The sequence below is a fragment of the Hyperoodon ampullatus genome (assembly GCF_949752795.1).
Source record: "Hyperoodon ampullatus genome assembly, chromosome: 4".
In the NCBI taxonomy this organism is placed as follows: Eukaryota; Metazoa; Chordata; class Mammalia; order Artiodactyla; family Ziphiidae; genus Hyperoodon; species Hyperoodon ampullatus.
The window spans coordinates 35,109,756-35,134,035 of record NC_136917.1 but is presented as its reverse complement, the minus strand read 5'-3'; the positions used below and the strand labels follow the sequence as shown (position 1 = coordinate 35,134,035).

The window sequence follows — 24,280 nt, the reverse complement described above, 5'->3', positions numbered from 1 at the left end:
CCATGTTCACAGGAATGTTATTCATGAGCCAAAAGGTGGTAGCAACTCATGTGTCCATCAAAAATGAATGGATAACAAAATTTAGTATATACATAGAATGGAATTTTATTCAGATTTAGAAAGAAAGGAAATTCTAACATATGCTGTAACATGGGTGAAACGAGAACATCATGCTAAGTGAAATAAGCCAGTCAAAAATGGACAACTACTATACGAATCCACTTGTATGAAGTACCTAGAATAGTGAAATTCATAGGGACAGAAAGTAGAATGGTGGTTGGTAGGGCCTGGGGGAGAGGGAAGTGGGGAGATGTTGTTTAATATGTATAGATTTTCAGTTTTGAAAGATGAAAACACTTCTGAAATTGATTTCCCAATGTCAGTGTACTTCTCACTACTGAACTGGACATTTAAGATGTAAACTTCATAGTATGTGTTAAAAGTTAAAATTTTAAAGCAAGAGAGGGAAAACACAGCCCACAGAATGGAAGAAAGTTTTGCAAATAAAATATCTAAGGGATTTGTACTGAAGGTATATAAAGAACACTAATAACTCAATAAGAAGTCAACTAACCCAATTTTAAAATATGAAAGAATGTAAATAGACATTTTTAAAGGAAAATGTACAAATGGTCAAGAACACATTAAAAGATGCTTGCACTAGCCATCAAAGAAATTCAAATCAGGGCTTCCCTGGTGGCGCAGTGGTTGAGAGTCCGCCTGCCGATGCAGGAGACGCGGGTTCGTGCCCCGGTCCGGGAGGATCCCACATGCTGCGGAGCGGCTGGGCCTGTGAGCCATGGCCGCTGGGCCTGCGTGTCTGGAGCCTGTGCTCCGCAATGGGAGAGGCCACAACAGTGAGAGGCCCGCGTACCGCAAAAAAAAAAAAAAAAAAAAAAAAAAAGAAAGAAATTCAAATCAAAACCCCAGTGAGAGGGACTTCCCTGGTGGTGCAGTGGTTAAGACTCCATGCTCCCAATGCAGGGGTCTGGGGTTCGATCCCTGGTCAGGAAACTAGATCCCACATGCATGCTACAACTAAGGAGCCCATCTGCCGCAAATAAGAGCCGGTGCAACCAAATAAATAAATATATATTTTAAAAAATGAGATACCACTTCACAACCACTAGGATAGCTAGAGTTTAAAAAAGTGAGATAATAAAAGCTTTGTGGATGATATGGGAAAATTGGAACCCTCAACCACTGCCGGTGGGAATATAAAATGGTGCAACGACTTTGGAAAACAAATCTAGCAATTCCTCAGAAATTAAACCTAGAATTACCATAGGACCCATCAATTCATTCCTAGGTATATGCCCAATAGAAATGAAAATATGTCCAAACAAAAATTTGTAAATGAAAGTTTATTGCAACGTTATTCATAATAGCCAAAAGGTGGAAACAAACTAAATGTCCATTAAGGAATGAGTAAATAAAGAAAATGTGTTTTATGCATACAGTGGAATATTATTCAGCCATAAAGATGAATGAGGTATCCATACATGCTACCACATAGATGTTCCTTGAAAAAGTTATGCTAAGCAACTGAAGTTAATTACAAAGACAATACTTCATATGATTCCATTCGTATATAACTCCAGAACAGGGAAATCTATAGAAACAGAAAGATTAGAGGTTGTCTACAACCTGGCTTGGAGGAAGAAGATGGGAAGATAGGGAAGTGATATCTAAAGGGTACCGGGGTTTCTTTTAGAGGTGACAAAAATGTTCAAAAATTGTGGTGCTGATTGAACATATCTGTGAATGTACTGAAAACCATTGACTTGTACACACCAAAGGGATGCAGTGTATGGTATATGTATTTTACCTCAATAAAACTATTCAGATAAGTAAATGCATTAGAAGTTTTGAACCAATGTGTTTAAGAATATTAAAAGTTTTCAAGTATATCCCACATTTCCAAAACTTATTGTTTTTATATATATATATAATGTTCTACGTCAATTATACCTCATTTGGGTTTTTTTAAAATTTATTTTTGGCTGCCTTGGGTCTTCTTTGCTGCCCGCGGGCTTTCTCTAGTTGCAGCGCACGGGCTTCTCACTGCGGTGTCTTCTCTCGTTGTGGAGCACGCGCTCTAGGAGCTCGGTCTTCACTAGTTGTGGCAGGTAGTCTTCAGTAGTTGTGGCACAGGGGCTAAGTCGCTCCGCGGCACCAGGGATCGAACCCGTGTCCCCTGCATTGGCAGGTGGATTCTTAACCACTGTGCCATCAGGGAAGTTCCCAAAACTTATTGTTTTTTGTTATATTGGTAAAAATAGTAACTAGGGGCTTCCCTAGTTGCACGCAGCAACGAAGACCCAATGCAGCCAAAAATAAACAAATAAATAAATTTATTTAAAAAAATAGTAACTGGATTGCCTTAGGGATATCATAGCTGTTTACATTTCAAAATTTCTAGGCACACACTCTGAAACTAAATTTCCTTCTAGCGCAAAATGTATACCTGAGAGTCTTCTTGAACACATCTCACAAATTATGATTGGTGGGAGAAGAGTCCCTGTTCCCAGGCAAGGGCTGCAGGGTTCAAACTTCCCACCAGAGTCAAGTGCTTGGGAGGCCAGGGGATTCTCTAGCTAAAATACCACATATGTGGAGAGGGAAAAGTGACGGCCTCAACGCTGTCAACAAAGATAAAAATGGAGCCAGGCTCTTTATTACACATGGTGAGGTCATTTTTCAGTGGGTTTGTAAACAAGGGTCACAGTATCTTGAGTGGCCTCACAGCCTGTGCCAAGTATTGCCCCGTGGAGGACCGCAAACCCTCTTTTCTCAGTTGGCCTGACCAGGGCGCCCCTCTTGCTTTGGATAAGGACGTCGGTTGTTCTGGAATCTTATTCTGGAATTCCCTGAGCACACCTGTGTCCCCACATTCTTAAAAATCTGAGGAAGACGCCACTGTCCCGCTAGGGCCAGTGACAAGTGTGGTTTAAAGGCAAACGTCGCTGGAAAGGAAAAGTTCCCGCCCGCCTGTGGAAACTGGTTCTGCTCAATCATGTGACCTCCTGACCCATTCTCACTCAGGAGAAAGGGGGGCGGGTGCTTGCGAACTGTCCAATCGGGGGCGCAGCAGGGGAAAGTGGGAGGGTCACGCTCTGCAAACTGCGTGGACGCTCGTGGCCACGCTTTGCGTGGAATCTCGTCTGCGTTTACGCGTCTCAGGTGTGTCTGCTGCAGCGTAAATACGTGTTGCGGGGGCCGCGGGAGTCTATGGGAAGACGCCGGAGGAGCCCAAAGCCGGGAAATGGTGAGTGTGCAGGGCCAGGTGTCCCAGGACAGGGAGGAGGGACAGTGTGAACCGGCCGTGGCGGGACGTAGGCCTCCCGGCGCGGTAAACTTAGGAGTCTGCGGAACCAAAATCGCAGGGGGCGCCGTTCAGACCTCATTCCCTCCGGCTGCCGCAGTGGCGGGGCTGGGTCGGCAGCCGGGACCCCGGGCGTCCTGACCCGTCACTGCAGGCGGTGACTTAAGCCTGGAGCCTCTCTGGACAGCTCTGCGCCCACAGCCCCGCGACTCGTCTAGAATGTGTGGTGACCACGGGGAGGGTTATCAGGGGACAATCCTGACTCCGTCTCCGTGGTTCGTGAGTGGGAGGAGCTGTGGTCTGTGCGGTCCCAGTCCCTCCTTTCTCCCCAGGGGGCACTCGTTTTCTCCTGAGTTTTCCAAATGTTTGGAGAGCAGGGTCTCAAATCCAGGATCCAGACTAATTCCCAGATTAGCTTTTCCTAAAACTGGCAATAAATCCCTAAATTTCCACATCCCTCCCTCATTCCCACAGCCAACTTTCCGTCTTCAATTCAGAGCATCATTATCAACTCTTTGTTCTCCCTGGTGTATTTCAAACAGACCCAATATTCTAATTGTTTATCCTTTTTCTTTGTTTAAAAAAATAATTTACTTTTGGCTGTGTTGGGTCTTCGTTGCTGCACGCGGGCTTTCTCTAGTTGCGGCGAGCGGGGGCTGCTCTTCGTTGCGGTGCACGGGCTTATTGCGGTGGCTTCTCTTGTTGCGGAGCATGGGCTCTAGGCGCACGGGCTTCAGTAGTTGTGGCTCACGGGCTCAGTAGTTGTCGCTCGCCAGCTCTAGAGCACAGGCTCAGTAGTTGTGGCGCACGGGCTTAGTTGCTCCGCGGCATGTGGGATCTTCCCAGACCAGGGCTCGAACCCGTGTCCGCTGCATTAGCAGGAGGATTCTTAACCACTGCACCACCAGGGAAGTCCTTATCCTTTTTCTAAAGAGTCATGGGTGGCTCTTTTTTAAGGATTTATATTTGCTGTGGATATTTTCCATGAGAGGATATCTGAGAATAACCGCCAGGAACTGAAACCAACCACCTGGAACTGAAACCATGTAACTCAGATTGGGACTTGAACCCACGGTCTTTTAACTGAGATCTCACACCTGGTCTCAGGACTTAATGAAGCTCAGGTCCTTGATGTCTCATCACAGAAAGAATTCAGTGAGAGACAAAGTGATAGGAGAAGTGGACACACTCCACAGACAGAGTGTGGGCCATCTCAGAAGGTGAGAGTGGCACCAGGGTGTGGGGTTGGCCATTTTTATAGGCCAACCTTTTTATAGGGGTGGATAATTTCATAGGCTAATGAGTGGGAGGGGTATTCCAGCTATTTTGGAGAAGGGGTGGGGATTTCCAGGAATTGGGCCACCGCCCACTTTTTGACCTTTATGCTCGGCCTTGGAACTGTCATGACACCTGTGAGTGTGTTCCAATGAGTGTACACTGAGGCCCAAGGTCTAGTGGAAGTCAACTTGTCTGCCATCTTGGACCTATTCTGTTCTACTCAGTTTATGTCATGTCCTCAGCCTATGTCATTCTTTTAAAGGTTGTGCTGTGTCCCCTTCCCTCCTGTTTCAGAACTACATTATATGAAATCCTTGTGCCTCTCCTCGAGGATCTTTCCTGGGCACAGACATCCTATGGGTAGTCCTTTGGGTAGAGTTTCCTCTTTGGAAACGTTCCTGGGTGTTCTCTCCTGTCAGCACTTCCCCTCCCTGGGTTTGTCACCCTGGAAAGATTTATTCATGTATGTGAGCCTCAGTTATTCAAAAACTTAAAATTTATGTAAGCAGTGGAGCTTGAACGATAGCATTTTCCAAAGAGGCAAGAAATAGGTGAGTTTCAGAAAAAAGAAAATATTCTTGTATTCCATTGCGTCAAAAATTCTTGTTTCTTTTTTCTTCCCTCCCTGAGCAGGTGTAATATCCTGAGGTCTGTTCTTTTTGTTTGGGGGTTTTGGGGGGGGGCGGGAGGTTCAAATGCAATTCCAGGGCTTAGGCTTGAGGTGTTCAAGTACAGTTTTTAAAAATATTTTATTGAAATATAGTTGATTTACAATGTGTTAGTTTCAGATGTACAGTCAAGTGATTCAGTCATATATATATACATATATATGTGTATATTTGTATGTGAATATATGTATATATACTTTTTAGATGCTTTTCCAGGTTATTGATATTGAGTATAGTTCCCTGTGCTATACAGTTGGTCCTTGTTAGTTATCTGTTTTATGTATAGTAGTGTGTATATTTTAATCCCAAACTCCTAATTTACCCCCCCAATTATGTCTTTATAAAACAATTTCTTGCTGTGGAAATAATAATTAATTAATATCATTATTTTCTGAGAGTAATAGATACGCGTTTTCTTGTTGAACTAGAAAAAAGCCTTACAATTTTCTTCCCTCCTTTCTACATAAACACTAGGTTTGTGTGATTTTGCTGGATTCTTCAACCACTGGGGCCATTTAAAATAACATCGTGTGGTCCAAAACAATGTGACTGGGAGCAGAGACCTGAGGTCAGTGACTCAAGGCGAGGCCCCCTTGAGGCTGCAAAGGGAAGTACTTGAAGGCCCAGCTGGTTCTTCCTGGAGAGCCCAGCAGGTGTCCTACCTGCTCACACCCACCATGGAAGGAGCCTTTAAGCTGAGAGAAGCTACAGAGCCCTGGAAAGCTGGGGATACAAGTGCACATGGCAGAAAGGGTTTGGGGGGAGATGGGATGGTGATACCCCTTTTGAGGTTGTAACCGTGGTTCCCCCGGGTCTGTTTCTAGGTATAGGCTGGAGTTGGGGTTTTTTTTTTTAATATAAATTTATTTATTTATTTATTTTTGGCTGAGTTGGGTCTTTGTTGCTGCGTGTGGGCTTTCTCTAGTTGCTCCAAGCGGGGGCTACTCTTAGTTGTGGTGCACGGGCTTCTCATTGCGGTGGCTTCTCTTGTTGTGGAGTACGGGCTCTAGGCATGCGGGCTTCAGTAGTTGTGGCTTGCGGGCTCTAGAGCGCAGGCTCAGCAGTTGTGGCGCATGGGCTTAGTTGCTCCACAGCATTTGGGATCTTCCCGGGCCAGGGCTCAAACCCGTGTCCCCTGCATTGGCAGACGGATTCTTAACCACTGCGCCACCAGGGAAGCCCTAGGTTGGAGTTTTGCATCCACAGTGTAGCTGCGCTCAGAGTGTAATTTGTTTACATTGAGAAAGCCTGTGACAGGAGTTCTGTGTCCTGGGTTAGGGGTCATGAATTTGGGAGTTCTTTTGGGTCAGAATCTTAAATTGAATTCTGCTGAGAGTTTTCTCACTGTGGGAATGGAAGCCTGAAAAAGGGAGTGGTTCCATTATTCATCAGGGAGAGGAGGGCGTGTGGCGCTCCCAGAGTCCATCCCTGTGGCTGCTCAGGTGCCCCCACCCTCCTTCACCAGGGACTGACCTGGTCCAGCGGTTCTATCTCAACCAGGAGAGCCTAGTGTGTGTTAAACTTTCAAACAGGCTCCTTCTGTCCTGTGGGACGCTGGCTGCTTATCTGTGCTGATTCCAATATTTGTGTCTCTTTCCTCTGGATTCTTTTATCCATTGAATAGTGCAGTCCTTTGGCTGTAGTTTCCCTTAGCACTTTGTAATTAATTCCCTGTGTGGGAAATAATATTTTTAGTTTCTTGGGCTTAAAGAAAAATCTAAGTTGATTGAGAGATATGATGTCGGTAAGGCAAGAAAATTGTGGAACTAAATAGAATTTTTGTTCCTTTTAGGGAAGAGAACCTCAAGATGTGAGATGAATGTGTTTACGTTTTCAGGTACGTGTTTCATTTTACATCAGTGTTTGTGCATGTCCTTAGAGAATATTGAAATTTAAAAGGCAGGGGACTTCATGGCAGTCCAGTGGTTAGGACTCGTGGCTTTCACTGCTGGTTCAATCCCTGGTCGAGGAACTAAGATCCTGCAAGCCGTGTAGCACAGCCAAAAAAAAAAAAAAAAAAGCTAAAGCAATTGATGTGAGGACAGCTAATCAAAGCTTACATAAATCTTTGAAAATTCTACTGCATTTAGAGAACTAAACCCAAACCCCTGTTGTATTATAATGTTATATTGATTTCTGAAAATACCACCCTCCCCCATGTGAGATATAGGGAAGGGACAAACTAGGATACACCTTGTCATTTTAGTTAGCAAGGGATTTGAAAATTGTGGTTTATACTTTTGTAACCATTCGTGTTCAAAGGAATTAGATCTTAACAATAGTTTCCTATGTACAAAAGTTAAAATTAAAGAAAGACTATTAAATAGTAACACAGGGTGTATATACTTTGCTTATTTTCAATAAACCTGTGAGATACAAAAGCCTAACTTAAGCAAAGTCACTGCCCACCTTTCCTGGTCCCCTCCAGCATTGTTACTCCAACCACTGCAGATACACAGTTTTAATCATTTCTTGAGCTTCCTGTTAATGTTTCTTTATATAAAAACAAGCCATTGTGAATTCATATTTTTCATACCCAAGTTTGTCCTTATAATGAGTAGTCAGACTCCACATTTTTGAAACTTGATTAAAGTATAGTTGGTATACAATGTTGTATTAATTTTTGCTGTACAGCAAAGTGATTCAGTTATGCATATATACATTCTTTTTCATATTCTTTTCCATTATGGTTTATCACAGGATATTGAATATAGTTCCCTGTGTTACACAGTAGGACCTTGTTGTTTATCCATTCTATATATAATAGTTTGCATCTGCTCATCCCACACTCCCAGTCCTTCCCTACCCCAGCCCCCCTCCCTCTCGGCAACCACAAGTCTATTCTCTGTGTTTGTAAAGACTCCACGTTTTTTGATGTTTACCGACAGCTTATGCCTCCCTTCTCTCTTCCCCTTGTGTCCACGCCCGGAAAAGCCGATAACAAAGTCTGTAGTCCTCTGGCATTAGTTTCACATTCCAGCCACACAAGCCCCTGTCTGTGTGCAGAACTCTTATCCTGGCCCAACCCCGACAAAGATTCTTTGCTTGACCAGAGAATCTTTGGTTCTGACCCTAAACCTTCTCCTGGGCCTATCTGCGTAGTTCCTCGTGAAATCCAGTTTTACCAGAAACCCTGCTGCATCAGTTAAACCAGAATTCCCCAGCTCCCCATGTCTGATTCCTTCTGTATCTGATTGGGTTCCTACACTCCCACCATTGCTCAGGTGATGTGTGATCACCCTGCCTGACTTCAGTAAGAATCCTGTTAGGTCAGTTTATCCAGACCCACTAATCCCTGGTTTTTCTTTTAGTAAATTTCCATCCACTGACCCCCGCCCCCCCACCTTGCTCTCTGGCCATGAATTCCCACTTCCTCATGCTGTATTCAGAGTTGAGCCTAGTCTCATTTCTCCCTGGCTGTGAAATCCCATTGCAGTAGTCTCTGTACCTGTCCCAGGGGTTCTGGATAAAATCTGCTTTACCTCTTTGACAAGTGTCACTGAATATTTTTTCTTTAACGTCCCCTAACCATGATGAAAATCCAGGCCAGGCTCCTTTCCTTGCTTTCTGAAGCCATTTCAGAGCTGCTTGAGATGCCAGCCCTGCCTTCCCCCCAAGACCTCAATTACGTGGGTCATAGACTTTTTTTTTTTTTTTTTTTTTTGGCCCCACTGTGTGGCATGCGGGATCCTAGTTCCCTGACCAGGGATCAAACCTATGCCCCCTGCATTGGGAGAGCGGAGCCTTAACCACTGGACCACCAGGGAAGTCCCAGTCATAGGCTTTTTCCTACCCTGAGTGTGTGTGTGTGTGTTTGCATGACACACCAGCATCAGTCTCAACATGGAAATCACACCTCTGCAGGTGGCAAGAAAAATTGGTGTGGTGAGCAGCATGGCCAGACATGACCACCACCCATGGGTCTGTCTTCTCTTGCTCTGACTTGCTCACCTGCTGTGTTGTCTTATGGCGGCCAGTGCTATGGGCTGCTAGGTGCCAGGGACCTCGTGCTGTGAGCTGTGCTGCCTATGTTGCATTGTTGACCATACGAATCCTCAGTTTTAGATTCAGCAGACCAGAGTTGGCAGTTTCAAGAATTCCTAGGCTTTGGGGAGCAGCAGTATGGGATTGGCGCCCTTCTTGTATTAGTCCTGGGGTGATATCTTTGCCAGGATTTATCTGTGTGTTAGAGTGAAGCTGTGACAGAGGCAGGCTTGGCCCTGACATACCCCAGTGAGGGGTGAGATAGAGAGACTATGCCCTGTGCAAGAGGTGGCTCCATTGAGTGTTGCTCTTGAAAGAACAGTCATTTAAAAAGACAGAAAAAGAGAAGAGAGGGGGAAAGGCAGCCAACAGATGGCAGGCCGAATCCGCCCTCCTAATACCAGGGGGTGCACCAGGACCCTTAAGTACCTCTGCTGCTGCCCCTGTCTCTACTGCAACAAAGCTCCTGACCCTCAGAGTTACAAGGGGCAACACCCATGGCATCCTTGTGGCACAGCCAAGGGATTAGTTCAAACTGACTTAAACCTGGGGTCCTTAAACCCTATAAAGCAACCCGTTGTCCTGGAGGAGACCCCTATTCCTCATGGCACTAATGTGAGGCCCTCTGGAGGGAAAAATTTTATAAATTTTATAAATACCAGGGTAGAGAGGTCACCCTCTCCCCCGAAGTATATACAGTGACTGAAAAACTAAAACAGGGAAGGACAGGAGAGAGGAAATAAGTGAAAAAAGGTGCACAATTTAACCCAACTGGAAATCTAAAATATAGTAAAAGAATTTACACAAAAGATAAAGAAAAGATAAAGGGGCACTGTTTGGTTTCTGGGGCCTCTACAACATAGTTTCTGAATTTTGTCATCTGCTGTATTGCATTGATTCACAAACCTTCATGCAAATAATACTGGGTCTCAAGTTACAGTTATATTAGGATCCCACTAAACTTAAGCAAGGTAAGATAATCTCTAAGATTATCTAAGATGATCTAAGATTCCCAATAATCTTAGAGGAGTTACTGAATATAAAATAGGGGACAATACTCACTTCGGCAGCACATATACTAAAATTGGAATGATACAGAGAAGGTTAACATGGCCCCTGCACAGGGATGACAAGCAAATTCGTGAAGCAGTCCATATTTTAAAAAAAAAAATTATCAAAGCTATAAGACCCACTGATAGACAGTAAACTTTACTATGTTAATAAAAACTACATGTGCTATATCGCACATTTAAAAAATATTTTGATAACTATATTTCTACATAATTTGTTTCCTTTATAATTCTATGTATTTTTTGCAATAAAAACATTATTCCAAAAATATAAATATTAAAAAAATAAAATAGGAGACAAATAAGCATGTCTCACCTTAACCATCATCCAACTTGCCTAAAGACCCCATAGTCATAGGATTCATTTGTCCTAAAGTATCCTATAGTGAACAGGAAAGCTCTGAACTAATGATTCACAAATTAAAATTAAATAATATTTTTAAATAAATTTATTTATTTTTGACTGCTTTGGGTCTTCATTGCTGCACGTGGGCTTTCTCTAGTTGCAGCAAGTGGGGACTACTCTTCGTTGTGGTGTGCGGGCTTCTCATTGCAGTGGCTTCTCTCATTGCGGAGCACGGGCTCTAGGCACACGGGCTTTGGTAGTTGTGGCACACGGGCTCAGTAGTTGTGGCACGCTGGCTCAGTAGTTGTGGCTCGCGGGCTCTAGAGTGCAGGCTCAGTAGTTGTGGCACATGGGCTTAGTTGCTCCGTGGCATGTGAGATCTTCCCAGATCAGGGCTTGAACCTGTGTCCCCTGCATTGGCAGGCGGATTCTTAACCACTGCGCCACCAGGGAAGTCCTTAAATAATGTTTTTGCCAATTCCAAATTGGCTTGACAAAATGGGACCCCACAGATTTATCCCCCAGGTAAATAATATGTGCCAAAGTAAATTAAACAGGGCTTTGAAGGATTGAAAACCATTACAAAAAATTATTTCGTGAAGAGGTGATTACTCGCAGCGCTTCTCCTTTACACAGCTGAATTTGGCCTGTTCTAAAACATGAAAAGAAGGAATGGCACTTGGTACAACCACTATGGAAAACATTATGGAGGTTCCTTAAAAAACTAAAAGTAGAACTAACATATGATCCAGCAACCCCATTCCTGGGCATATATCTGGAGAAAATAATAATTCAAAAAGATACGTGCATCCCAATGTTCATTGCAGCACTATTTACAGTAGCCAAGCCATGGAAGCAATCTAAATGTCTATCAACAGAGGAATGGATAAAGAAGATGGGGTACATATATACAATGGAATATTGCTCAGCCATAAAAAAAGAATGAAATAATGCCATTTGCAGCAACATGGATGGACCTAGAGACTGTCATACTAAGTGGAGTAAGTCAGACAGAGAAAGACAAATATCATAATTTTTAAAAATGGTACAAATGGAATCTAATTTTTTTAAAAATGATACAAGTGAACTTATTTACCAAACAGAAACAGACTTACAGATATTGAAAGCAAACTTATGTTTACCAAAGGGGAAACGTTGTGGGGAGGGATAAATCAGGAGCTTGGGATTTACATACACTACTATATGTAAGACAGATAACCAACAAGGACCTACTGTATAGCACAGGGAGCTCTACTCAATATTGTGTGATAACCTATATGAGAAAAGAATCTGAAAAAGAATGAATATATCATATGTATAATTGAATCACCTTGCTCTACACCTGAAACTAACACAACGTTGTAAGTCAACTATACTCCAGTAAAATTAAAAAAAAAAAAAAAGGAATGAATGACACCTCACAGTGGATTACCTTGAGTTTGTGGTCTCACCACACAAACCCCTGTACCCAGTCCCCAACATTGTGGAAATTACTGACTCTATCCAATCAGCAGCTGGTAAATATCCTGCTCTCACAGATTTGGTTAAGTCTGTTGTGTTCAGTGCCTGTTTCAACAGTCTCTCAGCTTCAGTTGGCCTTCGCCTCTTAAGGGAGGTGAGGCACTTTTACCTGGTTAACCTTGGGGAAACTGAACACCATTGTCACTGCACACAGTCTCTGCGGGCAGGATGTGAGCTGTATCGACCTTGCTCTGGGAGCACAGCTGTGACATTACATTAATGACATTCTCCTCTGAGGAAGTTCATTTAGGGACATACAAATACTGAAAAAAGGAGCCCCTGGAAAGTGGATGGGTCATTAGCCCATCCATAAATAAGGCCCTGACACTGGTTAAATTCCTAAAAATTACATGGTAAACAAGGGGCTGTTCCCTCCCTGACACCATGAAGAAATAGCTGTTGTCCCTCTTAGCACTCACAGCATCTCCTAGGTTGTTTTGGTGTTTGGCAGGCAACATATTCTTTCCTTACAAACTTTACTTCTATGCAAGGAACTCCCCTCCTTGGCCCACACTTTATGCCATTACCACCAGGTACTGGGCTCTCCTGAAAACAGAGGATCTCCCAGGACCTGAGCATGTGACCCTCCACCCAGCTGTCCATTGTGCCTTCAGTCCTTAAAACAGCCCCCCATGAGCTCAGCACGGCTACTGAGACCTCCTTGAGACATGACAGAGCACAACCTGAGCCCTCTGGCATAGCCTGCCTGCAGGAGGGGCACCCTCCCCCTCAGTCCCTTTCTAGATGCCACAGTTCTGGAAGAGGTCTCTTCACCATTCACTATGATGTTAACCTATAGGCTTGTCATGTATGGTTTTTATTATGTTGAGGTATATTTATTCTATACCTAAGTTGTTTAGAGTTTTTATCACGAAAGGATGTTAGATTTTGTCAAATGCTTTTTCTGCGTCTGTTGAGGTGATCATATAATTTTTTCCCTCTATTTAGTTAATTTGGTGTAACACATTTATTGATTTGCATATGTGGAACCATCCTTGCATCCCAGGGATAAATCCAACTTGATCATGTTGTATAAGCCATCTAATGTGCTGTGAATTTGGTTTCTTTTATTTTGTAGAGGATTTTTACATCTGTGTTCATCAGGAGTATTGGCTTGTTATTTTCTGTTCTTGTAGTGTCCTTGTCTGGCTTTGGTATCGGTAATGCTGGCCTCATAAAATGAGTTTGGAAGTGTTCCCTTCTCTCCAAGTTGTTGCAAGAGTTTGAGAAGAATTGGTATTAATTCTTCTTTAAATCTTTGGTAGAATTCAGCAGTGAAGCCATCTGGTCCTGGACTTTTCTTTGTTGGGAGGCTTTTGATTACTGATTCAACCCCCTTACTCCTTATTTAGTGGTTCAGATTTTCTGTTTTCATGATCCAGTCACAGTAGGTTGTATGTTTATAAGAATTTATCTAATACCTCTACGTCAGGGATCCCCAACCCCCAGGCCACGAACCGATATGGGTCCGTGGCCTGTTAGGAACCGGGCTGCACAGCAGGAGGTGAGCTGCAGGCAAGCGAGCGAAGCTTCATCTGTATTTACAGCCGCTCCCCATCGCTCACATTACTGCCTGAGCTCCGCCTCCTGTCAGCATTATGGTGACTTGTATAATTATTTCATTTCAACAGACTTTCATTATGTATTACAATGTAATAATAATAGAAATAAAGTGCACAATAAATGTAATGCGCTTGAATCATCCTGAAACCATCCCCCCACCACCCCCAGTCAGTGGAAACATTGTCTTCCATGAAACCGGTCCCTGGTGCCAAAAAGGGTGGGAACCGCTGCTTTAGGTTATCCAATTTATTAGCATATAACTGTTCATAGTAATTTTTTATGATCCCTTATATTCCCCAAATAATTTATCCTGTTTCATTTCTGATTTTATTAATTTGAATCTTTTCTCATTTTTCTTAGTCTAGCTAATGGTTTGTCTTTTCAAACAACCAATTCTTAGTTACTTTGACTAGTTTTATACTTTCATGTGTTTTCACGTTACTAATTAGCATCCTTTCATTTCAGTTTGAGGAAATCCCTATAGCATTTCTTGTAAAGCAGGTGTAGTGGTGGTAAACTCCCTCAGCTTTTGTTTGTTTGTGAAGTCTTTGTTTCCTTCATTTCTGAAGGACAGCTTTGGTGAGTAAAGCTTTCTTGGTTGGCAGTTTCTTTCTTTCAGCTCTTTGCATATGTCATGCCACTCTCTTATGACCTCACGGTTTCTGCTGAGAAATTTGTTGATAGTCTATTGGGGTTCCCTTTATGTGATGTATCACTTTCCTCCTGTTACTTTCAAAATTCTCTTTCTTTGATTTTTAATAATTCGATTATAATGCATCTTTATGAATTCTTCTTTGGGTTTAACCTGTTTAGGGATATTTGAGGTTTAGGTACCTGGATGTCCATATCTTTCCCAATATTTGGGAAGCTTCCAGTCATCATTTCTTTAAATAGGCTTTCTACCCTTCTCCCTCTCTTCTCCTTATAGACATTCCATAATGTGTATATTATTTCTTTTGCTGGTGTCCCTTAATTCCCATAAGCTTTCTTCATTCCTTTTCATCCTTTTTTTCTTCCTCTTTTCTCCTCTAACTGAATAATTTCAAATGAACAGTCTTCAAGTTCACAGATTCTTTTATCTGATTCATCAAGTCAGTTCTCGAAGCTGTATTTCATTTTTCAATTCATTTATTATATTCTTCAGCACCAGAATTTCTGTTGGGTTCTTTGTGATTTCTGTCTATCAGTCGAACATCTCCTTTTGTTCATGTATTGTTTATTTTGTTGAGTTGACTGTATGTATTCTTATGAAGCTCCCTGAGCATCCTTTGAACAATTATCTTAAATTCTTCATTAGCAATTTCTAGACCTCCATTTCTGTGGAATAGGTTACCAGAAAATTATTGAGTTTCCTTGTCATTTTTCTGTGTGTGTGTGTGTGTGTGTGTGTGTTCCTTGAGGTTTTGCATTGCTGTGCTCACATGTGAAGGAGCAGTCAATTCCTCCACTGACTGGTTTTGGGAAAGAAACACTTTTCACCAGTCAGCCCAGCTGGGAATTCTGTGATTCCGTCAGACCTTATCTATGAATGCACCCGCCTCACACCTCTTGTACCCTCTTTAGCAGGAATTCTTAAGATTGTATGTCTTCGTTTGTTTTTCTTGTCTGCACCCCTCAGCATGCAGGATCTTAGTTCCCCAGCCAGGGATTGAACCTGTGCCCCCTGCAATGGAGGCGTGGAGTCCTAACCACTGGACTGCCAGGGAATTCCCTGTATGCCTTCTTTTGATCCCTCACAACCAGGCGGGGTACTGAGAGCCTCGCATTTGTTTTCCTAAGATGTAGTCCCCTGAAATGCTTGTCTTCTTCCAGTCCCACTGAGTTGAGCCAGCTGAATGCATGTGCTTACAAGACAGGAGAGAGGCTTTCTCTCACTGTCTGGAGTACATACATGGAGCTGGCTATGGGGTGGGAGGGTGGGGGAGTCAGGTGTGCAGAGCATTGGGTGTGCCCATGTACCAGACAGGAGTGTCTGCAGACATCAGATCCCAAGTGGCTGAAATGCAAGCCTCCTGATGGAGTCTGTGAGGGACTAGTAGGATCTGCAGCCATTTGTTGTGTTCTGAGCCTTGATTTCTGTGGGTCCTTGCAACTCTTCCCTGCTCCCAGCCCTCCAGCTGTCCTGACTCCCTTAGTATTCTCCATTAGTATTCTTGGTGAGATGAGAAATCACGGAGGCTCTTGGGCAGCATCTCACACCACTGGGGAAGCCAAGTGCTCAGTCACTACACTCTCACTTTCCCATGGGAGTAATCCTGGGCCAAGGAGAACCCTTAGCATTGAGCTATGCCACCTTTGGGGAGGAGTGAGACTGTTCTTCTTACCTTTCTGTGGTGTCTGTTCTCAGATTTTTTTGCTCCACTGGTGTGCTGGAACTTCTCCACTGGGCTCCCTGACTTCCACAGAGGTACTCATCCTTGACTGGTTGTCAAAATCAGTGCACTGTGGGAAGATGACAGTAGAAAATTCCTCTTCCCCCATCCTGCTGATGTCACTCTCTTATGGGCCCAAGTGTTATTTAAAAGCATGTTGTTTAATATCCAAGTATTTGGGAGTTTTCCAACTATCTCTATGCTACTGATTTCTAGATTAATACCATTGTGGTCTGCAAGCATATCTTGTATGATCTCTCTTTTTTCAAATTTAAGGTGAATTTTGTGTCCCAGAATGTGGTCTGTCTTGGTGAATGTTCCATATGACCTGGAGAAGAATGTGTATTCTGCTGTGTTTGGATGAAGTATTGCATGGATTTCAATTAAATCCACTTGTTGGATCGTGCTGCTTAATTTAACTATGTCCTTCCTGCTGGAACTCTTAATTACTGATGAGGGCATGTGAAGTCTCCAACTATAATGGTGAATTCATCTATTTCTCCTTGCCATTCTAGTATTTTTTTCCTCGTATATTTTGCAGTCTTGTTATGCATGTAGACAGTAAGTATGGCTATGTCCTCTTGGAAAATTGACACTTTGGGTTTTTCGTTTTGGTTTTTTTTTGGCGGGGTGGGGCTCGGCACAGCAAGCAGCTTGTGGGATCTTAGTTCCCTGACCAGGGATTGAACCCGGGGCCACAGCAGTGGAAGCGCCGAGTCCTAACCACTGGACCACCAGGGAATTCCCGACACTTTAAACATTAGGTAATGTTCCTCGTTATCAGTGTGAGTTTTCCTTGCTCTGAAGTCTGCTTTGTCTGAAATTAATATAGCTATGCCATGTCATTTGCAGCAACATGGATGGACCTAGAGATTATCATACTAAGCAAAGTAAGTCAGAAAGAGAAAGACAAATACCATATGATATCACTTATATGTGGAATCTAAAATATGACACAAATGAACATACTAAACAAAAACAGACTCACAGATACAGAGAACAGACTGGTTGCTAGGGGGGGTCAGTGGGAAGGAAGGATTGGGAGTGTGGGATTAGCAGATGCAAACTATTATATATAGGATGGATAAACAACAAGGTCCTACTGTATAGCACAGGAAACTATATTCAATATCCTGTCATAAACCATAATGGAAAAGAATATGAAAAAGAATATATATATGTATAACTGAGTCACTTTGCTGTACAGCAGAAATTAAACACAACACTGTAAATAGACTATACTTCAATAAAATTAAAAGAAATATATATGTGGCTATGCCAGTTTTCTTTTGTTTAGTGGTGGCATGGTATATCCTTCTCCACCCTTTACTTTTTTTTTTTTTTTTTTTTTTTTTGGCTGCACCAGATCTTAGCTGTGGCGTGCTTGATCTTTAGTTGCAGCATGCGGGCTCTTAGCTGCGCCACACGGGCGTCTTCACTGCGCCACACGGGCTTCTTCGCTGCAGCATGGCACGCGGGATCTAGTTCCCAGACTAGAGATCGAACCCAGGCCCCCTGCACTGGGAGCACAGAGTCTTACCCACTGGACGACCAGGGAGGATCTTAAAGAAGGTCCTTACTTTTAATTTATCTGTGTCTTTATATCTAAACTGATTCTTGCAGACAACATATAATTGTTATTTTGTTATTCACTTGAAAATTTCTGTCTTTCATTTCTTGTATTTCGACCATTGATGTTTAAGGTGATTATTGATAGAGTGGATCAATATCTACCATATTTCTACTCTTTTCTATTTGTTACCTTTGTTCTTTGTTTCTTCATTCTCTTCCACCTTTCTTCGTTCTCTACCTTTTATTGAGCATTTTATGTGGTTCCATTTTTTTCTCCTCTTTTAGCTTACTATTATACGTTTTTCAGTAGTTGCCCATGAGTTTGCAATATACATTTACAACTAACCTTGTCCTCTCTGAAGTAACAGTATACCATTACTTCAGTGGATGTGCAGTTTTCTCATAACAGAGTATTCCAATTCCTCCTCCCTGCCCTTGTACCATTGCTATCATTCATTTCATTTATCCATAAGCTACAATTACTGAATATATAGTTGCTGTTATGATTTTGAACAAAGTGTTTTCTGTCAGAATACATAAAAATAACAGAAATAAATCATTTTATTTTACCTTCATTTATTCCTTCTCTAACACTCTTCCTTTCTTCATCATTACCTTCTTCCTGACAAATTTCTTTTTTTTTTAATGTTTATTTATTTATTTGGCTGCACTGGGTCTTAGTTGTGGCATGTGGGATCTTTTTTGCCATGTGCGGGATCTTCATTGTGGCATGCGGGATCTTTAGTTGCAGCATGAAGGATCTTAGTTGCGGCATGTGGGATCTAGCTCCCAGACCAGGGATCGAACCCTGGGCCCCCTGCATTGGGAGCATGGAGTTCTTAACCACTGCACCCCCAGGGAAGTCCCTGACAAATTTCTTTTAACAGTTTTTGCAAAGCAGGTATGCTGATAACAAATTCCCTTGATCTTTGTTTGTCTCAGAAAGTCTTGATTTCTCTCTCACTTTGGAAGGATAATTTTGCTTGACACAGAATTCTAGTTGGGTGGTTTTTCTTTCAGCACTTTATTTCACGAAACTCTCTTCCTGCTTACATGGTTTCTGAAAAGAAGTTTAATTTCATTCTTATCCTCGTTTTTCTGTACCTAATATTTTCTCACTCTACCTTCTTTTAAGATGTTCTCTTTGATTTTCTCAAGTTTGAATATGGTATTTCTAGGTGTGCATTTTTCAGTTTTTAATCTCATTTCTCTGAGCTTTCTGGATCTGTGGTTTGGTGACTGTCATTAATTTTGGGAAAATCTCAGTCCCCATAAGTTTCACTTATGTCTTCTTTTCCCGTCTTTCTTCTCTTTCATGTATTCCCATTATGTGTATGTTTTATAATTGTCTCAAAGTTCATGGATTTCTGTTCCCTTTTTTGTTCTTTTCATCTCTTTGCATTTTAGTTTTGGAAGGTTCTCTTGACATTTCCTCAAACTCAGTGATTCTTTCCTCACATGTTTCCATTGTGTTGATGTGCCCTCACCCCCATCCTGCCAAAGGAATAATTCATTTCTGTGCTTTTGTTTTTTATTTCTTGTATTTCCCGTTTGGTTCTTTCTCAAGTGTTTCCATATTTGCGTATGTGACCTGTCTGTACTTGCACGCCACCCACTATTTCTTTGGGTTTTTTAATTATTATTATTTTGGCCATGCCCTGCAGCATGTGGGATCTTAGCTCCCCGTCCAGGGATCGAACCTGCACCCCCTGCACTGGAAGCGTGGAGTCTTAACCACCAGACCACCAGGGAAGTCCCTCATCCACTATTTCTGTTGGGTCCTTAGCATATTCATCATAGTTGCTTCAAATTTCTGGTCTGATAATTCCAGCATACCCGCTACATCTGAATCAGGTTCTTTTCCTTGTCCTATTTTTACCGAATCAGGGCCCGCTGCTCGCAGCTTACAAAATCAAATTCACAAATGTTGATAGGAAGGAAAGTTGTCTTTGATTAATCAGAGTGCCGGCAATCCGGGAAGATGGTGGACCCAAAAAACCACCTCCCAAGGGCCTGCTCGGCCATGAAAGTTTTAAAGGGAAAGAGGGAAGTAAAACTCAGTTAATCATTGAAATAGGGGGTCACAGTCATCACTGCCCCCCACTGCATGCAGGCTCGTAGACTTGTGATCTTCCTTCAGATGTTAATCACACAGTTTGTTCACGAGATTACCAAAAGGGAAGCTAGGGAAGAGATCTGGTCATCTGTTAATTACTTATTCTACTTACTCATTTCTACTTCTTTGAACAGACAGGCTAGGCAAGGTGTTGTGTGATGAAAAGATTTGAAAGGTGTGCTTGGGCGGGAGATGAGTAGAGTATGGGGGTGCCTGGTTTAAAAGTTAGTTACATTACAACTTTGCTAAAGTGACAAGGAAAGGGACTTCCTGCTGAGGGCAGTTTCCTGCAAAGAGCTGCTTACACTGTCTCCTGAAGATGTGTTTTTTAAGTCTTTTCTTGTGCCTTTGAATTTTTTGTTGAATACTGGACATGATGTAGTGTGAAAAGGAACTGAGGTAAATAGACCTTAGTGTGAGGTTTTATGTTTATCTGACTAGCCTTAGGCTGTGTTGACTATTTGTTGTAGCTGTCAGGGGTAAAATATCCTCAGGTGTCCTTGCTTTTGTCTCCCATGTCACCTTTGGGGTACTGTAGAGACTTGTAAATAAGTTCTGAAACATACCGTTCTTTCCATGTTTCCCACTGTGATGAAACAGGAGTCTTCTTGGTGTAGTGGCATGTTGTGGGTGGAGAGGAAATGTTCTGTCGTCCCATGATTTGGTCTCAGTATTTTAATGAGCGTGTGTCCCTGGGCTGTGACCTTCTGTGGTATGATAAGAAAAATGTTTGGTCTTTGTCCACAGTTCTTATCAAAGATCTCCTAAGGCCTTTGGACTTTCTGAGTGATGAGAGCATCTTATGTTGTAATGAGGCAACTGCTTCCAGGCCCCTAAGATGGCTTCAGGGTATGCGTTGGTCACCAGGAAGACCAAGCTTTGATTAGAGGCTTAGAATGTTCAGCCCAGTTCCCAACCTCTGGGGAGGAAAGAGGGACTGGAGATTGAGTTATTCACCAATGGTCGACATGAGGGAACTCCATCGAAACCTCTAAACCTCGGGATTCAGAGAGATCTGAGTTGGTGAACACGTCACCATGCTGGGAGGCTGTCATGCCAGGAGAGGGCATGGAAGCTCCCTACCCTCCGACCACCACTTTGCCCTGTGCACCCTTCACATTTGGCTATTCCTGACTTGTATCTTTTACAGTAAACTGGTAATAATAAGTAGTGCTTTTCTTCATTCTGATAGCTGTTCTAGCCAATTAACGAAGATGAGGTATTGTCCAGGGAACCTCTGAATTTGTAGTAGGCCATACAGAAATGTGTATAACCTTCCTGCTGCCCTGTTTGCAGCTGGCATCTGACATGGGGGCAGTCTTACAAGATTGAACCTGTAAACTGTGGAGTCTGATGTTAACTCTGGTTAGTTTGTGTTAGACTTGAATTGAATTGCAGGACACCCAGTTGGTGCTGGAGGGTTGGCATAGTTTTGGAAAACATACCAAGTATTTGCTGAGAGGTCAGGCAGAAAGGCTAGAGGGGACTCAAGTTGCCTATTTCCCACCCCTCATGTCATTTAGGCACTGGTGGAATCCCAGTTGGTTAGCCTCTAATGAAGCAGATTCTTTTGAGGACAGGACTTGTTAAGAAGAGTGGAATATTGTGGGCATATTTCAAAATGGCTATTTTTCAGTCTCTCTGCAATTTTGGAGACAGCACTTTGCCCTGTGACCTCAGTTCTTTGATAGATATAAGAAGAGTCATTGATTTTTTCAGTTTGTTTGCTTTTTACAAAAAGTTTGTTGAGGATGGGACTGTTACCTTTTAAGCTCCTTATCTGCCAGATCAGAGGTCTCTGACTCCATCTTTTAATGTTTGACTGCTGATATGTTGGGAAAACTCAGTATTTTTCCTGAGTAGAGAAAACCCAGTTCTTCCTGCCTGTGTTTCTCCTTTACTTTTACCCAGAACACTTCACTCCTGACACTTTTGGTCACCAGACATGTGAGGGCTTTCTCCCCACAATAAGTAAATTCTCTGTGACACCAGTGGGGTGCCCTACGACTTAACTGAATCCTAACACTGTCTGCCTGGAGACAGCATCAGATTATACAGGTTAAGGGCTAAGTCCCACAAGGCAGCCACTCCCACCCCCCAACTTCAGATGCCAATCACAAGGAGTAGGTCCCCAGGTTACTCACAACTTCTGTCTGACTTGGCTACAAATCAGGGGTTCCCACAACCCCCTCCTTGGGTTCTGTTTGCTAGAGCGGCTCACAGAACTCAGAGAAACACTTAACTTACATTTCCCAGTGTACTAAAGGATATGATAAAGGATACAAGTGAAGAGCCAGAGGAAGTGATACAAAGGGTGAGGTCTGGGAGGGTCCGTGTGAAGTTGGGGTGCATCACCCTCCCCCACGTGGATGTGCTCACCAACCTGGAAGCTCTCCGAACCCCATACCCTTGGAATACCCTTGGGATTTTACAGAGGTTTCCTCGCGTAGGCATGATTGATTATTAACTTCATTTCCAGGCCCTGTCCCCTCTCTGGAGGATGAGGGTGTTGGGCTGAAAATTCCAAGCTCCTGATCATGGCTTGCTCTTTCTGGTGACCAGCCCTCACCCAGCAGCTATCCAGGAGCCCACCCAGAGTCGCTTCAGCGGAACAAGAGTTGTTCCTTAGTGCTCTCATCCTTTAGGAATTTACAAGCTTTTAGGAGCTGGGTGCCAGGAACCAGGGGCAGAGACCAGTATATGTACTTTCCATTATTTGACAGTTGACAACTTGAGAGTCTTACCCCTCCTTCTTCCCTTTGTGCCCCACATCTGTACAAGGTGATAAGAAAGGCTGTGTGTGAACCTCCACCTTAGCCCACCCCCTAACCTCAGTTTAATAAACCCAGGCCAGGCTCCCTTCCCTGTTCTCAATCCATTTCCCACCTGCTTGAGAGGCCCACCCTGCTCTCCCCAGAGACCTCAGTTACAGAAGTAATTAACCCTTTCATATATTCTTGGTAGGTGTGTGTTAGTCTCCACTACTCAACCAACGCTTGCAGTGGGGGGGCGGGTATCGAGGGTCCACCTGTCTCCGAAGGTTATAGAAAAGGTAACATGGTATATATGTTGCAATACACTGCACTTATTTGCTCTATTGATAAATCCTCCAGATCTTTTCATAGCAATACCCTTTGTTTTTAAAAAGTACATATGATGATGCATTTATGGAACCCATTCTTTCTCAACAGACACTTGGCTTCTTACTGATTTTTCTGCCAAAACCGCGAGCGAAAACTCAGATTGCCACATTATAGGACAAACTAACATACACAAGTTATGTTTGTTTCCAAACTTAATTACTGCTTGAAATTTTTATCAGCAAATATATTCAGAAAAGAATATACAAAATGTTTTATGGCAAGATTTAGTGATAATTGAAACATCTTTGGAATCTTCATGAAGATTCATAAATGGCCTTTGGGCAGCTGTGAGAGTGTCCTGACGTTCCCATCCCTCACTCATCTTGGTCCTGCCCCTTACATGACGGTGGTTGTGATTCTTTATCCTTCATACCTTCGCCATCTGTGATTTTTCACTCAGCAGTGGTCTTTCAGTTTTGCCTCCTTTGACCTTTCAACAAACAAGGAATTACACAGAAAAGGTTTTCCGGTGGTTTCTCTTTCTCAGTGTTTCACACATGCTAGTGTTTGAGGCTTCAGGGCTGGTTTAGGACTGCGGGGTTCATCCTCCCACCAGAGCCAAGTGCCCCTGAGGCCAGCGGGCTTTTAAAGTACCAAATGAGTGGGGGCTAGGTAGGGATGGATGGGCGTCTCTCACAGGAAATGGTCAAAGATAAAAGTGGAGCCAGACTCATTTCATATGGTGAGGTCACTTTTAAGTCTCCGTGTCTGTGAATAAGTGTTACAGTTCCGTGAGGGCCTCGCGGCCTCAAGGTTCAGTGCAGTGTCCGTGGAGGGGACAGTTCTGGACCCCTGCCAGGACAAGGTCGGCACAAAGACGAGAACTCCAGCCTCCTGTCACTCAGGCACGGGGGGGGCGGGGCCTTGCGAACTGTCCAATCAGGGGAGTCACTGGTTACGTACGTGTGGGCGCCAGTGGGCGACGCTCCAGTGACGCGCGTGGGTGGCGTGGACTGCTCGCTTATTCCCATTTGCTCCCGCCGCGCAGCACGTCCCCTCTCGATGCCCTTAAAGGGCTCCGGTGGCTCCGCGGCATCCTCTGTCGCTGAGACCTGCACTTGCCGCGGCAGTTGTGGGGTGGACGACAGGGAAGCCGAGAAACCGAAAAATGGTGAGTTGGGGAGCCTGGTGTTGGGAGACGGGGGCGGAGGGACCAGTTGGAACTGGCCGTGGTGGGACCCGGGCCTCCCCGCGGTCAACTCCGGACCTGCGGACCCGAGTCCACAGCCGGTGCGGCAGGCAGCGTGGGGGCTCAGCCGGCAGTCGGGACACAGGGCGGCCTCTCCGCTCACTGCTGCGGCCGGGTCTACGGGGAGGGTGAT

General features: G+C 43.6%; 1 protein-coding gene across 1 annotated transcript in view; it reads right to left on the bottom strand.

Moving 5' to 3' along the window:
- LOC307051153 (large ribosomal subunit protein P1-like) overlaps positions 1 to 23,340 on the bottom strand; it is a gene marked incomplete at both ends in the record, with an annotated part of 34,602 nt that extends 11,262 nt beyond the window's left edge. Inside the window, one exon of the mRNA XM_079701498.1 lies at positions 23,332 to 23,340. Coding sequence (XP_079557624.1) covers positions 23,332 to 23,340 — 9 coding nt within the window. The remainder of the gene's footprint in view (positions 1 to 23,331) is intronic.
- Positions 23,341 to 24,280: the final 940 nt, after the last annotated feature.